This window comes from Zophobas morio, unplaced genomic scaffold (assembly GCF_036711695.1).
Source record: "Zophobas morio isolate AGI-343-1 ecotype UQ-CSIRO unplaced genomic scaffold, CSIRO_AGI_Zmor_V1 ptg000021l, whole genome shotgun sequence".
Taxonomy (NCBI): domain Eukaryota; kingdom Metazoa; phylum Arthropoda; class Insecta; order Coleoptera; family Tenebrionidae; genus Zophobas; species Zophobas morio.
Window position 1 is genome coordinate 28605184 of NW_026972126.1, and position 17031 is coordinate 28622214.

General features: G+C 40.1%; 6 protein-coding genes and 1 pseudogene across 12 annotated transcripts in view; 1 reads left to right on the top strand and 6 right to left on the bottom strand.

Annotated features, from left to right (window-relative positions):
- Positions 1–17031, top strand: part of LOC135132287 (uncharacterized protein) — a 56256-nt gene that overhangs the window by 17967 nt on the left and 21258 nt on the right. The gene's annotated exons all lie outside the window — the stretch shown is intronic.
- Positions 132–2286, bottom strand: LOC135132624 (glucose dehydrogenase [FAD, quinone]-like). 3 transcript variants are annotated; one of them, XM_064060765.1, is made up of 4 exons: positions 2201–2286; positions 1930–2157; positions 1665–1880; positions 132–1619 (listed from the first exon to the last, which is right to left on the bottom strand). In XM_064060765.1, exons 2-4 carry the CDS (start codon positions 2129–2131, stop codon positions 154–156), a joined length of 1884 nt encoding a protein of 627 aa, XP_063916835.1. In that variant the 5' UTR covers positions 2132–2157; positions 2201–2286; the 3' UTR covers positions 132–153. The 3 variants fall into 3 exon arrangements, with proteins under 3 accessions (XP_063916835.1, XP_063916836.1, XP_063916834.1); XM_064060766.1 differs by having other exon boundaries at positions 1930–2144; positions 2201–2285; XM_064060764.1 differs by having other exon boundaries at positions 1930–2234.
- LOC135132625 (ecdysone oxidase-like) lies at positions 2280–5239 on the bottom strand. Its single transcript, XM_064060767.1, has 5 exons — positions 4846–5239; positions 4427–4531; positions 4125–4299; positions 3864–4079; positions 2280–3818 (listed from the first exon to the last, which is right to left on the bottom strand). Exons 3-5 carry the CDS (start codon positions 4291–4293, stop codon positions 2332–2334), a joined length of 1872 nt encoding a protein of 623 aa, XP_063916837.1. The 5' UTR covers positions 4294–4299; positions 4427–4531; positions 4846–5239; the 3' UTR covers positions 2280–2331.
- On the bottom strand, positions 5597–7528 carry LOC135132948 (glucose dehydrogenase [FAD, quinone]-like). The gene is made up of 3 exons (XM_064061166.1): positions 7360–7528; positions 7100–7315; positions 5597–7053 (listed from the first exon to the last, which is right to left on the bottom strand). Exons 1-3 carry the CDS (start codon positions 7526–7528, stop codon positions 5597–5599), a joined length of 1842 nt encoding a protein of 613 aa, XP_063917236.1.
- On the bottom strand, positions 9279–12201 carry LOC135132951 (glucose dehydrogenase [FAD, quinone]-like; annotated as a pseudogene).
- Positions 12257–14278, bottom strand: LOC135132314 (glucose dehydrogenase [FAD, quinone]-like). The gene is made up of 3 exons (XM_064060366.1): positions 14084–14278; positions 13818–14033; positions 12257–13767 (listed from the first exon to the last, which is right to left on the bottom strand). The coding sequence occupies exons 1-3, from the start codon at positions 14253–14255 to the stop codon at positions 12293–12295; spliced, it is 1863 nt and encodes a 620-aa protein (XP_063916436.1). The 5' UTR covers positions 14256–14278; the 3' UTR covers positions 12257–12292.
- On the bottom strand, positions 14868–16833 carry LOC135132952 (glucose dehydrogenase [FAD, quinone]-like). Its single transcript, XM_064061169.1, has 3 exons — positions 16662–16833; positions 16389–16604; positions 14868–16339 (listed from the first exon to the last, which is right to left on the bottom strand). The coding sequence occupies exons 1-3, from the start codon at positions 16831–16833 to the stop codon at positions 14868–14870; spliced, it is 1860 nt and encodes a 619-aa protein (XP_063917239.1).

Genomic DNA, 17031 nt, shown 5'->3' on the forward strand with positions numbered 1-17031 from the left:
TGAATTCTAGGAAATTATTATCGCAAACGTGTGACTAGATTTTCCAACATTTACTTGTTAACTAACATTTTTCTATAATTTCTACAACAAATTGAAAAACTGACAATTTTTGCTACCAAATTTCTGTATTTTTAAATCAACTAAATTGTACATTTATTTTGTTTTATAAGTTTCTTTAACCAAATCCCCTAACTGTTCTCCGATCATGGTAATCGGCGCAACGGGATGGCCTCTAGGGGTGAAAGGAAACACACTCGCATCTGCAACTCTCAAATTCTTAAAACCGAAAACTCTCAATTCGGAATCAACAACGGCTCCTTGTTCTGTGCTCATTCCCATGGGACAAGTCCCCATTGGATGAAAAATATTCCCAGTCACCTGTCTTAAAGCGCAGTACCAATACTTTTTAGATAAGTACTCGTGCTGGCCACAGGCCGTTAAAGGCCCCCCCAGTAACTTGGCATTTATAGCTTTGAGAGCTTTGGTTTGAAGAAGTCGCAGCACCAGCTGAATCCCTTTGTACATAATATTGATATCTTCGTTCTTATCATCTGACAAAAAATTTGAGTTTATTAAAGGGTAATCATAGGGGTTTTTACTTTTCAATCTAAACGTTCCTGAAGATCGACTGTCCAAATTTATTACCGCGATCCGAAACGACTTGGAAATGTCAACGTTTTTATTTAAATCGTGGTCAGTCTCTTTGGTAAATCCATAATTTCGTGAAGTCATAATTGTAGTGTTGGACGGAAAGAACATTAATTCGATGTCGGGAATTCCTGTGTAATTTGTGCCTAATGCGTACATTCCAACGCCTTGAGTGGAATCGACACTTGTCCAAGGACCTACACCCTTCAAGTATTCTCTGATATAGTCCTTCATTGGTTTAATCGGGGCTGTGTAGTTAGAACTTACAACGATTCCATAAAAACTTTGGTGGTCTCCAAGGGTACTACCAACTTCTCGATTTGCTATAACTTTAATCTTTAATTGTGTTAAATGTTTCTCGGGTCCTATGCCAGACAACATCAAAATCTGCGCAGTACCAAAAACCCCAGCACACAAAATCACTTCTTTCGTCGCTTTTACAAAATAATTTTTCCCTTTGTGGCTAAATTCAACCCCCGTCGCAACCGTCTTATTGATCACAATTTTCGTAACGTAACTCTGTGTTAGAATTCTCAGATTCTTTCTATGTCGTACCGGTCGAAGAAACGCTTTCGCACTATCGAATCTTTCTCCGTTTTTCGTACACTGTTGTTGTGAAGACACTCCCAATTTATTAGCATTGTAATCCGCCACATTTAACCCTAGTTCCTCGTTAGCTGCCATAAACGCATCCAGTTGTGGACTTCTCGGTATCTGGTACTCCACACGTAACGGACCTTCTGTTCCGTGAAACTCCCGGTCGTACGGTGCTTCTGGATCTCTGTGCACATATCCCTCGGATTTTTTGAAGTACTCTAACACCGTTTTGAAGCTCCAGCGTTCATTTCCGACGTGCTTGGCCCATTTATCGTAATCGCTTTCGTGTCCTCGGGAATAAATTAAACCGTTGATTAAAGTACTACCGCCAAGGCCTTTTCCGCGCGGGTAAAACAACACGTTGTTGGTGTACCCTGAAAGATGATTTTGTGAGAAGTTCTTTATAGAGTTTGGTTTACCTTGAAAAGCTGTTGTTTGTGGAGTACTGTTGAAAGCCCAGTTGTAGTGAGAGAAAAAAGTTGGTGGGTGCGTTCCAGGAATGTCGGTTAAGTTGTTTCCGGCTACTCCAGCTTCCAGTAGTAACACGTTCCAGTTTTGTATTTCTGACAGTCGTTGTGCGACGACGGATCCGCCAGCACCAGCCCCGATGACGACGAAGTCGTAGCTTCCATATTCTTAGAAACGGACTCTAATTTAGATTTTCAAGGTACTACAGCATCTTACTTTTGCGTGGTCCGGATCCACGGAATTTTTCAGCGTTTGTGGGCCACACGTAAGAATCGGCTTTCTTGTTTGCTTCATTGAACAAATTTGCTAGATAGTCGACTCTCTCTTCGTCGTAGTTTTGTGACAAGGAGATGGTATACAACGAAAAAAGAATCACAAGTTTCATGTTAGGTGTGCTTGACTTGCACCTTCCGAACATAATGGCGATTTTCCTACGACCACATACTTTTCAAAGTAATCATTACTGATTAGTATAATTATCGCTTACTTTTTTTGTTGGCTTATTTACAAGTAATGAGCTTAAACCGAACCACTCACCACTGATAAACTCAAAAAATAAAAATCTGTTTGTTCTTATTGGGCTATATTTACACTAACATTGAATAGAAAAATAAATATTTAGTTTGTATCTATTGTGTTGTAAGTTTCCTTGACTAAATCACCTAATTGTTCTCCTATCATCATACTCGCTGCGTAAGTATGACCTGCTATGAGTGAAGGAAAAACGCTGGCATCTGCAATTCTGAGATTCTTGAAACCGAAAAGTTTCAACTCAGAGTCAACCACAGCTCCTTTTTTCGGATCAGTACCCATGGGACAAGTACCAACCGGATGATAAATAGTCGTCGTCACTTGTCTCAAAGCGCAGTACCAGTAACCTTCCGATAAGTACTTGTGTTGACTACAGGCCCTTAAAGGACCCCCACGTAACGTAGCATTCATTGCTTTAAAATATTTTGTGTCTAAAAACCTTAAAACTAACTCTACGCCTTCAAAAAGAATATTTATATCTTTATTTTCCCCGTCCGAGAGAAAATTCGTATTTATTATAGGATAATCGTAGGGATTGGTACTTTTCAACCTAATTGTCCCCACAGACTGAGGATCTGTGTTGACAACATAGAAACGTAGCGTCAGCTTTGAATCTAAATCCTGGTTCAAATCTTCGTAAGTTTGCTCATTAAACCCGTAACTTCTCTGAGCTACAGGAGAAGAGTAGTTCCCTGTAGTTACCAACACTTCAATGTTAGGTATCCCTGTACCTTTGGAGTACCGTGATTCATACGCCCCCATTCCCTGAAAACCATCTGGGTCTGCCAAAACCCCACCACCTTTCAAGTACTCTCCAACAGACTCCCGCAACGACTGACCAGCTTCACTACAATTAGTACCAACAACAATCCCAAAAAACGTCGGATGGTCCCTAAGGACACTCCCCACCTCCAAATTCCTCAAAACCTCAACTCCTAAATCCTCTAAATGCTCCTTAGGACCCACTCCAGACAACATCAAAATCTGCGGCGTTCCAAACGCGCCTGCACTCAGTACCACCTCTTTCGTAGCTTCCACGAAATAATTGCCACCCTTCTGATTAAACTCAACCCCTGTTGCAACCCCTTTAGCTGCATCAAACCGTACCTTCGTCACGTAACTCTCAGTCAAAATTTGCAAATTTTGTCGATGTCGTACCGGTTCTAGGAAAGCTTTCGCGTTGTCGAACCTTTTTCCCTCGTGGGTACACCTTTGACCTGCCCCGGCACCAAGTTTGTTAGCGTTGATGTCGACTACGTCGAACCCGAGTTCTTGATTGGCTTCCAAGAAAGCGTGAAATTGTAGGGTTTTGGGTTGTTGGTACGTGACTATTACAGGGCCGGTGGTTCCATGCACGTCTGGGTCGTATCCTGTGTCTCGATTTTCGTGAATGAATGTCTCGGATTTTTTAAAGTAATGTAGTACGGTTGTGTAGTTCCAGCGTTGGTTTTGGGTGATGGTGGCCCATTGGTGGAAGTTGGATTTGTGGCCGCGGGCGTAAAACAACCCGTTGATTAGGGTACTGCCACCGAGACCTTTGCCTCGGGGGAGGAGGCAAACTTTGTTGGTCATTCCTGTGGGGTGCTATGTTAGTTATGATTTTTACAAGTTGGTACTACCTTGGCACGCTGTTGTTTGAGGGGTACTGTTGAAGGCCCAATTATAGTGAGTAAATTGAGTTTGTGGGAACATCGCTGGGATGTCTGTGAGGTTGTTTCCATGGGTTCCCGCTTCCAGTAGTAGGACGTTCCAATTAGGAATTTCAGATAATCGGTTGGCGACTGCGGAGCCTGCGGCACCACCTCCAACGACAACGAAGTCGAAAGTACCATATTCTAAAAAAGTGTATGTTTATGCTGGACCACAGTGAGTCAACTTACTTTTGATTTGTTCGTCGGAAAAATGTTCGTTTGCGTTTTTTGGCCATTCGTAGGTTAATGCATTCTTGTTGGCACTGTTTATCCAATTCACGTAATAGTCGATTTTGGTGGTACTAGGGTACGCTTGTACAAAAATGAGGTTTAGTAAAACCAGCGACGAGATCTTCATTGTGGTCTGTAAAACAATATTTTTCTTAGTGGTTACAATTTACGACTGACCGCAGTCAAGGTTTATGAACATTTATAGGTGATGCAATCTTTGAATTTTAAAATGTTTCACATCAAATGACTAAATAACTTACATTTTTTTATTCAAGGTAATATTGACGTCCGTAGATAAGATTAAAAATTATTTACAATGTTAATTGCTGGTTTAGTAAAACCAGCGACGAGATCTTCATTGTGGTCTGTAAAACAATATTTTTCTTAGTAGTTACAATTTACGACTGACCGCAGTCAAGGTTTATGAACATTTATAGGTGATGCAATCTTTGAATTTTAAAATGTTTCACATCAAATGACTAAATAACTTACATTTTTTTATTTTATCCTATATTGTAACCATACCGATAACTCGTTGACAACGAGTTACGTTAAGGCATACTTTACATTACTAGTACTGTTATGAATTTTCATAACAACACTAGTGTTGTTATGAAATCATAATCTTCACCGACATTTTCCCTTCAGAGCTGTTGACATAAAAATTTTAAAAACTTACTAATTCCGAAGCGTCTGCTAATAGTAATTAATTTATCTATTGTGTATTTTTTTCTCCAGGTCTTAAAGTTTACTATCTCTTTGAGATACCTGCCAGCTGTTTTTTTGCCTTTCAGCAACGGCCTTTTATTTTGGAAGTCATTCTCGCATTTACAAAATCAGAAACAATCGTTTTTTCAGTGTAAACAACTAATACCGTGGCTACCAACGCAGGCATAGCTGACTGATTTTTCGTGCGCTTTGAACTTTGTCGTTAAAAATATTTTTGTTATAGTTTTAAATTGTGATTATAGGATAAAATAAAACGTGTTACGATGCACGTAACGTTATCTGGTTTTACATTACTCGGAAATTTTAAAGAACTCGGGGCTACCGCCCCTCGTTCTTCAAACATATTCCTCGTAATGTAAAAACCCTAATAACGTTACTTGTATCGTAAACTACTATTATTCAAGGAAATATTGACGTCCGTAGATAAGATTAACAATTATTTACAATGTTAATTTAGTTATATATATATTTACGTACTCCTATACTCGTGTGTTGATAATATTTTTACAATAGGAATGATAAACAAACCGAATTAATACATTTGTAATTGTGTTCATTATAAAGATTTTTTTTATTCAGCCTCAGAAAGCAGCCCAGTTGTGGTCCACACTTTGGCGGGAAATTCAAATGAATGTGCATGTTTGGCGAGAAATTTAAATTAAAAGTCGATGTGAAAAGAATAATATTTATATTTATTTGCTTTATCTATACGTTTCTTTAACCAAATCTCCTAATTGCTCCCCAATCATAACTACGGGAGCATTGGGATGACCTGCAAAAGTCAGAGGAAAAACGCTGGCATCAGCAATTCTCAAGTTTCTAAACCCGAAAACTCTCAATTCCGAATCAACAACCCCTTTCTTAGGGTTTTTTCCCATTGGACACGTTCCTAAAGGGTGAAACATGTTTGAAGTCAATTGTCTCAAAGCGCAGAACCAGTACGATTCGGACAGATAATCAAAGCCTCGACAAGCTCTCAGGGGACATCCCTTTAATGTGGCATTCATGGCTTTAAAAACCTTCGTTTCGAGTAATTTTAAAACTAGTTGAATCCCTTCGTACAATGTTTTAATGTCTCTATTTTCACCGTCTGATAAAAAGTTTGAGTGAATTAAAGGATAATCGTAGGGGTTTTTACTTTTCAACCTCACAGTCCCCACAGACTGAGAGTGTAAGTCTATGACATAAATACGAAACGCCTGTCCTTTATTTTGCTCTCTGTTTAAGTCTTCGAAACTTTGGTCACTTAAGCCAAAACATCGGCGAGATAAAGGTGAAGGAGAAATGCTCGGAAGAAATAATAATTCAATATCGGGTACTCCCGTCCCTCTAGAATAACTCGATTCGTACATTCCTATTCCTTGTGTGCCTCCAGGAACTGTTAACGGCCCCACTCCTTTCAAAAACTCTTGCACGGTCTCTCGCAATGGTACCACCGGTGCTGTGACATTAGTACCAATCAGAAGCCCCCAAAAAGCTGGGTGATCTCTAAGAGTACTACCCACTTCCAAGTCGGCTAAAACCTTAATTCCCAACTTTTCTAAATGTCGTTTAGGACCTACCCCAGACAACATCAAAATCTGCGCCGTCCCAAAAACACCACCACACAAAATAACTTCTTTTTTCGATTCCACAAAGTAGTTCTTGCCTTTGTGACTAAACTCAACCCCCGTGGCAACCCGTTTGGTCACATCAAACCGTACCTTCGTCACGTAACTCTCCGTCAAAATTTCCAAGTTTCGTCTATGTCGTACCGGCGCCAGGAACGCTTTCGCGTTATCCCATCGTCTCCCGTTGCTGGTACAGACTTGTTCTGGAGATGCCCCGAGTTTGTTGGCGTTGTAGTCGACTGTGTCGAAACCCAGTTCTTCGTTGGCTTCCAGAAACGAACTTAGTTGAGGGGTTAAAGGCAGGTTTTTGACAGTTAAAGGACCTTCTGTTCCATGAAAGTGTGGCTCGTGTGGTACGGTTGGGATAAACCTTTCTGACTTTTTGAAGTAATTTAAGACGTTTGTGTAGTTCCAGCGTTGGTTTGCGACAAGATTTGCCCACTGGTCGTAGTCGGTTTGGTGGCCTCTAGCGTAGATCAAGGCGTTGATTAGGGTACTGCCACCGAGGCCTTTGCCTCTTGGATAGGGGCAAACTTTGTTGTACATTCCTGAAGAATAATAATGGTTTTGGTGTGGTTGATAGTTTGGTACTACCTTGACAAGCTGTGGTTTGTGGGGTACTATTAAAGGCCCAATTGAAATCGGTTAATTGCAAAAGTGGTAACATGGCTGGGATGTCGGTGAGGTTGTTGCCTACATTTCCTGCTTCTAGTACTAACACGGTCCAGTTGGTCACTTCGGATAATCGACTGGCGACTACTGATCCCCCGGCACCACCCCCGACGACGATAAAGTCGAAAGTACCATACTCTTAAATTACAATTTAGTGGTTTTTACAAATGGAAAATACTTACTTTCTGGTTTTCCTCTAGATTTATGTTGGTTGGCGTTTTTGGGCCATTGGTAAGTCCACGCTTTTTGGGTAGCTTGAGTTATCAAAGTGGTGTAGTAGTTGATATCATTTTCGTTGTCTTGAGAATAGATGCAGACGAGATTCAGTAGAATTAAAAGTGACACTTTCATTGCTCCGTTTATTAGTGATAATTAATTTGGTACATCCTCGCTGTATGTTGAATTGTGGCCTGCTTATCTGGCATTTGTGGTATAATTTCCAATACATATTCATGGTTTATAATAACATGTTAAATGTGGCGTCACGAATTTGGGTCATGTTTTTTTTTTGTGGGTGTTTGAAAAGATAGGAAACCCATAACTTGATTGTTTCTTTGCTTGGAAGTGACCAAACACATGGGTAATAATTTCATCGTGCTGACACATGCATCGCACGCAGTTCGTGACAAAGGATTGTTTTCCTAGATAAAAAAGACGTGCTCGTTTGTTGGCTTTTAAACTAGATAACGTAAACTGAAAATTTTCAAACAAACCTTTCGCCGTAAATAAAAAATGACACGGCGCAGTCGGTAGGATGTCGTCTAATCGAACAAAAAATAAAACCCCATGAATAAGAAATAAATTGGATATGTATCTATCCCTCGACAGCCTTTGTATGCCGAAAACACAAAAAACTCCCCCAGCGAAACAAAATTAAACCTACTAAAGTTTTCTTGTTTATCCCCTACGTGTATGTTTTCCAAAACCTATCCCGAATTTTCCCGTTCGGAAACTTCCTTCGTCGAACTTCCTTCGCTGAAACCCCGGTCGCCTGCATCGGCACCGTCTAATTGGCCTTATTTATAAAGCGCCAGTTAAATGAATGGCAGGTATTACATAACCTACATTTAATTACCGCCCGAACTGTAATTAAAGCCAATAGGGCTTCCCGTGTATGCGTCACCATTCACCGGATTTGTACAGTTGGTTTAGCAAATCGCAGTTCGACTGCCGAAAACGCCTCGAGTCCTATCGATCACGTGACCCACAAGGAGCCGGCCGATCGTCCTGCCGTCGCAGGATAATCATCCTCTATGAATCCTGATTAGAGAAGAGGCGGTCAATATTGCGTCCCGATGGAACCGCTCGTCTTCGGATTCTTTGATTAGTCATTAGTCGGGATTGTTTCCATTTGCATTTTCGCCTCGGGTTGTGATATATTCGAGCCCGGGTCCGCTCTATGTTTTATTCGGTGCGGATCTTATTAATATTTGCTAAATCAAAGTTTACTTTCGGTTCGCGTTGGAAATTTTCGGAGGGTATCGATTGCTGGGATGCGACCCTTCGAAATCCTAAGCTCAACTTCAACCTTTGTGCGGATTTTCCGGCAAATATTGCTGTTGTTCTTTGTTATTTTAGACGGGCGACACCGCTTGAGTGAGTTATGCGGTGAAGGAGTTGCAAAAATGGCGCAGTCGGTGGGATTCGCGACTGCAGTAACCCATTACCACCAGATCACCGTTCGCAATTATCGCAGATATCGTGCGACGTTTACGGTGGCGCTTTCGTTTTTATCGCTGGCAGAGCTGAGAATTTTCTTAGCGTTTTCTGTCTGTTCTATTATTAAAGCCCGCCCCCTTTCTTGGAAACGTCGCCTTCCATAAAAGAAAAATGCCGACGCTACGAGCTGACACTTCGGAAACATGCTCAGAAATAATGGCGGCAATTGCGACTGAATAATTTCGCGTCCCTTTTCCACCTTGTGAATAATTTGCGCAAGGCCATTTCGTACCCATCATAATTCCGACAGTTGTATTTAAAGGTGTCGACATTACAATTGGGAAAGTCCTAATTAAAGAGGAGAACGCGAATAATAAAATTCAGGCAAGTGGAAATTTTACGGACGGATAAATATCAAGTTAATATTTATTTGCATTTTCGGCTACAGAGCGTGGGCAAGTTTAACTAGGTCGCCTAGCTGTTCTCCGACCATGACGGTAGCCGCATTGGAGTGGCCTGCCACAGGTCGAGGGAAGACGCTCGCGTCTGATATTCTTAGGTTCTTGAAACCGAAAACTTGTAGCTTATAATTAACGACTGCGCCCTTTGATGGATGTGTTCCCATGGGACATGTACCCACTGGGTGATACAAAGCAAGAGTGAGTTGTCGCAAAGAGCAGTACCAGTAGGCTTCTGAAAGATAAGCATGTTGTTTGCAAGCCCTCAAAGGTCCTCCCTGTAAAGTGGCATTCATAGCTTTGAAAGCTTTCGTCTATAATAACCTTAAAACGAGTTGAATCCCTTCATACCGAATTTTAATATCTTTATCCTCCGGATCCGACAAGTAGTTAGAGTTTATCACCGGATAATCATACGGGTTTTTATTTTTTAATCTAACAGAGCCCGTAGACACGTCATGTAAACTTATCACATAGACACTAAAAGACTGAGATACGTTAATATGTTTCCAAAGATCGTCATATGTTTGCTCAGTGAAACTAAAACTTTTTGCTGAAAGTTGATGCGTGGCATTTGCTGGTACAAACTGTAATTCTATATCCGGGGTTCCTGTACCTTTCGTGTAACTAGATTCGTAGAAAGCTATTCCTTGCTTATTATTTACCACTGTGAAGGGTCCAACACCATGTAGATAGTCTTTCACTTGCTCCTTCAATGGCTTGACCGGCTCTGTGTAGTTAGTACCAACCGTGATCCCAAAGAAACAAGAACTATCTCTAAGAACAGTACCAACTTCCAAATCGGCAACCACATCAATTCCTAATTTTTCTAGATGGTTTCTAGGACCAATCCCAGACAGTGTTAATATATGCGCGGTACCAAAAACACCAGCCGCAAGAATAACTTCCTTGGTTACTTGAACGAAGTAGTTCTTGCCTTTGCGACTAAACTCGACACGGGTGACAATTCCATTTCCATCAGTTAGTACTTTCGTGACGTAACTGTGAGTCAAAATTTTCAAATTTTGTCTGTGAAAAAGAAAAGCTTTAGCATCATCGACTCTCTTCCCTTTTTTCGTATTCATTTGGGTTGGAGAAGCTCCCAGTTTGTTGGCGTTGTAGTCAACGGTAGCAAAACCCAGCTCCCTATTAGCTTCCAGGAATGCATCCAGTTGCGGACTTCTGGGTTCATGGAATGCCACATTCAAATAACCCGAAGTACCATGGTAAGCAGCGTCGTACGGAGCCTCAATATCGTTGTGCACAAACTTCTCCGACTTTTTGAAATAGTGGAGTACCGAATCGTACCCCCATCGCTTATCGTTGGCAATTTGCCCCCAGTTGTCAAAGTCTGATTTGTAACCCCTTGCATACACCAAACTGTTAATTAAAGTGGACCCGCCTACACCTTTTCCACGCGGATATGGACAAACCTGGTATTCCGATCCTATCAAAATGGTACTACTTATAAAAATCAAGCTTTTGATAAATACAAACCTAAGCAACAAGTTTTTTGTGGTGTGCTGTTGTAAGCCCAGTTATAATCTGTGAACTGAAGTGGCGTGGATAAATTTGGGATGTCAGTAGCGTTGTTACCATATTCTCCGGCTTCCAGTACTAGTACGTTCCATTTGCTTCTTTCTGATAAGCGACTAGCAGCTACGGAACCACCAGCACCAGCTCCGATTACCACAAAGTCGTAGCTTCCATATTCTTACAACCGGGGTTTTCTTATGTGGAAAGTGATACTCGCTTTGTACTTACTTTTAGGTTTCTCGTTTGAATAGTACTCATAAGCATTTGTTGGCCATTGGTACGTGGCAGCATTTTTGGTGATGTTACTGATTAAGTTTACATAATAGTCGATGGTTGAATCGTCTTGGTGACCCTGGTGTGGTACTAACAGGAATAATATCGTAAAGAGGTTTTGGTGCATTGTAGTTGCTATGTGAACAACTATCTAGTGGTGACCTGTACTTTTATATCGCACCAATTATTACTATTTCGCTATATAGACAATTATCTTGTCAAGGTTTTGTCATACGCAACTATTACCCGATAAAAAATGAAATAAAATAGGTATGAATTTTTTACAGTTAAATTAATTTTACAACGGTCCCATTTTAAGGGTTGGTACTCTTCACACTGTGTATCAATGCAACGTGAGAGCATTTTCGTTAATGTTTCTGATCAAGTTAACATAATTATTACCGATTGTATCGTTTTGGTCACCCTGGAGAGGTACCATAGGAATAGTTGAGAAAAGAGGTCTTGATCCCTTGCAGTTACTACTTAAATAGTACTGACATGTCTTTCCTAATGCACCATTATTACGCACTATAGAAACAATAATTATCATTTCATGGTCAAAAATACCATGCATGTCATAGATAAAAAAAACATATTTAAATAAACTATATCAGTAACAGTTGTGATAAAAAAATTGCGATACAATAGGTACTCGTACACATTCTAGAATTTGTGTAATAAGGTATCATTAAGAAAGTTGTTTAAAAATTCTCAAAAAATTCAGGGATGTAGAACTCGACGTGCTGATTCTAAAAATGTATCGTATTTATAAGTTCACTACGCTACATTTTCGAAATGTACGATTGTATAAAGTCAATTTTTTTTAATTGGAAAAATTTCGATACTTCAACAACCGATTCTGGAAAAACTTTTGGAGCTTTTAAAGAAGAGAGCTCGGAAGTGAATTCTAGTGCTCGAAATCTACAAGAAAATGTATTCAGTTAAATTTCGAAAATGGTCAACAGTGGGTCGAAATTTGAATAAGGGGGAAAATTGACTCTTAAGAAAATTGTCTAAAAATTCTCAAAAAATTCAGGGACGTAGATCTTGCTGTTCTGATTCCAAAAATATACCGTGTTTATGTTTATCGGGCAACATTTTCAAAATGTACGATTTAAAAGTATTTCACAGTTGAATATAACTTTATTGGTATCGAAATGACAATTTGAACTTATAACAATAACAGTTATTACAACTTTTTATTATAAGTGAGCTTAACTAGATCTCCCAGCTGCTCTCCAACCATAACAGTAGGTGCATTCGGGTGACCAGCCAAAGGAAAAGGAAAAACACTAGCATCTGCAACTCTCAGATTTCTAAAACCAAAAACCTTCAATTTGGAATCAACGACAGCTCCCTTTTTAGGATCGGTTCCCATGGGACAGGTTCCCAGTGGATGGTACAAGTTAGAAGAAACTTGTCGTATAGCGCAGTACCAGTAGTCTTCAGAAAGATACTCATGCTTCCTACAAGCTCTTAAGGGCCCTCCTTGCAAAGTAGCGTTCATTGCTCTAAAAGCTTTCGTCTTGAGTAATTTCAAAACTAATTGAACCCCTTCATAAAGGACCCTTATATCCTTATTTCCAGAATCGGATAAAAGATTTGTATCGATCATGGGATACTCGTACGGATTCCTGCTTTTCAGTCTGATGGTACCCTTAGATACGTCATGTAAGCTGACAACATAGACAGTAAACGACTGAGGTACGTTAATATTCTTCCACAAATCTTCGTACGTTTCTTCAGTCAGCTCAAGACTTCTCGCCGAAAGTGAACTCGTGGCGTTGGCCGCAATAAACTCTAGCTCTATGTCAGGAATTCCAGTACCTTTCGTGTAGCTAGATTCGTAGAAACCAACTCCTGCGTTATTATTAGCAATCGCAAAAGGACCCACACCGTTTAAATATTCTTCAACGTAATCTCTTAAAGGTCGTACCGGTTCAGTGTAGTTAGTGTGAACTGTAAGTCCATAGAAGAGAGTGTTGTCTCTGAGAGCAGTACCCACTGGCAAATCGGCAACCACATCAATTTTTAAATCTTCTAAATGCTGTTTTGGGCCAATCCCCGACCACATTAGTATTTGCGAAGTACCAATGGCACCGGCTGCAAGAATCACCTCTTTCTTCACTTCAACGAAATAATTTTTACCTTTGTGACTAAACTCGACCGCCTTAGCGACCCCTTTATCTGTCAGTATTTTCTTAACGTAACTATGCGTTAAAATCTCCAAATTTTTTCTTTGTCGTACCGGGCGAAGAAAAGCTTTGGCGCCATCTAATCTTCTCCCATTGATTGTGTTAATTTGCGACTGTGACGCTCCCAGTTTATTCGCGTTGTAGTCTACAATGTCGAAACCTAGTTCTTTGTTAGCTTCCAAAAAAGCATTCAATTGTGGACTGTTCGGTTGATGGTACTCGACTCGTAGATAACCTCCGGTTCCATGATAAGATGGGTCATAGGGTGCCTGTTTATCGTTGTGAACAAAGTTCTCGGATTTTTTGAAATAGTGAAGTACCGAGTCGTACCCCCATCGTTTATCGTTGGCAAACTTTTCCCACTTGTCAAAGTCGGACTTGTAGCCTCGAGCGTAAACTAAACCGTTAATTAAGGTGGTACCACCAACGCCTTTGCCTCGGGGATACAGACAAAGTTGATTTCGGGCTCCTAAAGAGCAGTACTACACTTAAATCGATTTTGTTTTGTCAAATACGTACCTAAACAGCATGTTTTCTGTGGTGTACTGTTGTAGGCCCAATTGTAGTGGCTGAACTCAATGGGCGTGTACAAATTAGGTACATCGGTGGCGTTGTCTCCGTAGCCACCAGCTTCTAATACCAACACGTTCCAGTTTTCAATTTCTGAGAGGCGACTAGCAGCTACGGAACCACCAGCACCGGCTCCGATCACCACAAAGTCGTAACTTCCATATTCTTTAAAAATGTTATTAACATTTAAGACAAAAGTATAAGTAATGTAGTACGTTGACGTTTTCCGTCTGAATAATATTCGTAGGCGTCGGTGGGCCATTTGTATGTTTCTCCGTTTTTGTAAAGGTCTGTGATTAGTTGTACGTAATACTCTACTGTAGCACTATCGTTTTGGGAGTGTAGTGGTACAACTAGAAGAAATACGGCAAGTAAGTTCGCGATCATTGTTATTGGACTATACAAGTGGTACTAATGTTACTGCACTTATACCACACACGCATATATTGTATATATATACGCTATAGATAAGCAACTGCGTATTAAAAATATTAGCATCTAATTATGATAAACCTATTGCATTTTTAAAATACGATAAGTTTATATTTTTGTAATTTTACTGCTCTGTCAGCTACTATGATTTATGCAGTAAATATCATTAGGCTCTTGATGAAGTAGTACAATTTGAAGGGACTGAAATAAGAATCCGTACTTTTCTGATAAACTATTAGTAATAACGAGTCCGCTAGTACCGTATTCTTAGAATCGAAGTTGTTTATGTAGACTGCAAAAATGAGGCTTTCTTTGTATTTAATAAACTTTTACGTTTCTCGTTTGTATGGTACTTGTAGTCATTTGTCCATAGTTTATATAAATACATAAGCATATCTAAATAAACTGTCACCAGTTGTGATTAAAAAAAAACTGCTAAAACAGACAGGCTTAAAAATTGTACATTAAGGTATGATTGAGTACTCCACAGTTGAAATAATTTAATTGAAACCGAAATAACAAGTCGTACTTATAATAAAAAGAACTATTGTTAACACCTTTTTAATTTTATTTTTCGTTATAAGTGAGCTTAACTAGATCCCCCAGCTGCTCTCCGACCATAACAGTAACTGCATTCGGATGACCTGCCAAAGGTAACGGAAGAACACTAGCATCCGCGATTCTCAGATTTCTGAAACCAAACACTTTCAACTCTGAATCTACAACAGCCCCTTTTTTGGGATCGGTTCCCATGGGACAGGTTCCCAGCTGATGGTACAAGCTGGAAGACACTTGTCGTATAGCGCAGTACCAGTAGCCTTCAGAAAGGTACTCATGCTTTCTACAAGCTCTTAAAGGCCTTCCTTGTAAAGTAGCGTTCATCGCTCGAAAAGCGTTCGTCTTGAGCAATTTCAGAACCAGTTGAACCCCTTCATAAAGGATCTTTATATCCTTGTTGGCAGAATCCGACAGAAGATTTGAATCGATCACAGGATATTCGTACGGATTTTTACTCTTCAATCTGATAGTACCCTTGGATACGTCGTGTAAGCTGACAATATAAACAATAAACGACTGAGGTATGTTGACGTTCTTCCACAAATCTTCGTACGTTTCTTCAGTCAGCCCAAAACTTTTCGCCGAAAGTGAGTTTGTGGCATTTGCCGCAACAAACTCTAGCTCTATATCAGGTGTACCAGTACCTTTCGTGTAGCTAGATTCGTAGAAACCTATTCCTGCATTATTATTAGCAATCGCGAAAGGGCCCACATCGTTCAAATAGTCTTCAACGTAATCTCTTAAAGGTCGTACCGGTTCGGTGTAGTTAGTGTGAACCGTAATTCCATAGAAGAGACTGCTATCTCTGAGAACAGTACCGACTTCCAAATTAGCAACCACATCAATCTTTAAATCTTCTAAATGTTTTCTAGGGCCAATCCCCGACCACATTAATATTTGTGAACTACCAATAGCACCGGCTGCAAGGACCACTTCTTTCTCTACTTCAATGAAATAATTTTTACCCTTGTGACTAAACTCGACCTCTCTAGCGACCCCTTTATCTGTCAATATTTTCGTAACGTAACTATGCGTTAAAATCTTCAGATTTTTTCTTTGTCGTACCGGGCGAAGGAAAGCTTTGGCACCATCTAGTCTTCTCCCACTGATTGTGTTGATTTGCGTCTGTGACGCCCCCAGCTTATTGGCATTATAGTCCGCAATATCGAAACCCAGTTCTTCGTTAGCTTTCAAAAAAGCATTCAGTTGTGGACTGTTTGGTTGGTGGTACTCTACACGTAGATAGCCTCCGATTCCATGATACGAAGGATCATAGGGTGCTTGTTTATCGTTGTGAACAAAATTCTCGGATTTTTTGAAATAGTGTAGTACCGAGTCGTACCCCCATCGCTTATCGTTGGCAAATTTTCCCCATTGGTCGAAGTCGGACTTGAAGCCTCGAGCGTAAACTAAACCGTTAATTAAAGTGGTACCACCAACGCCTTTGCCTCGGGGATACAGACAAATGTGATTTCGAGCACCTAAGGAACAGTGATTCACATAGATCGATGATTATGTTTCAGTATTTACCTAAACAGCATGTTGTCTGTGGTGTTCCGTTGTAAGCCCAGTTGTAATCAGTGTATCCAATGGGACTGTACAGGCCAGGAACATCAGTGGCATTGTCTCCATAGTCGCCAGCTTCCAGTACTAACACGTTCCAGCTTTCAATTTCTGATAGACGACTAGCAGCTACGGAACCACCAGCACCGGCTCCAATCACCACAAAGTCGTAGCGTCCGTATTCTTACAATTGGGATTGTTTCTGTGAAGTGGAAAAAGTCATATTTAATTTGTACTTACTTTTGGGTTTTTCATTTGAATAGTACTCGTAAGCATTTGTAGGCCATTGGTACGTGAGAGCATTTTGAGTAGTGTTGCTGATTAAGTTCACATAATAGTTGACAGTTGAATCGTTTTGGTCACCGTAAAGTGGTACCAATAGAAATAATATAGCAAATACTTTCAAGTACATTGCAGTTGCTATGTGAACTATATTATATTTAGTAATGATGTGTCCTTTTATACTACATCGTTACTATTCGATTGTAAAGGCAGTAATTATTTTTCAATGTCTAGAATATCACACACGCTATAGATAGACAAAAAAGGAACGATAAAATGGGTATGTATTCTAGTAGAAATTGTACAATAAGGTCACATTAAATACTTC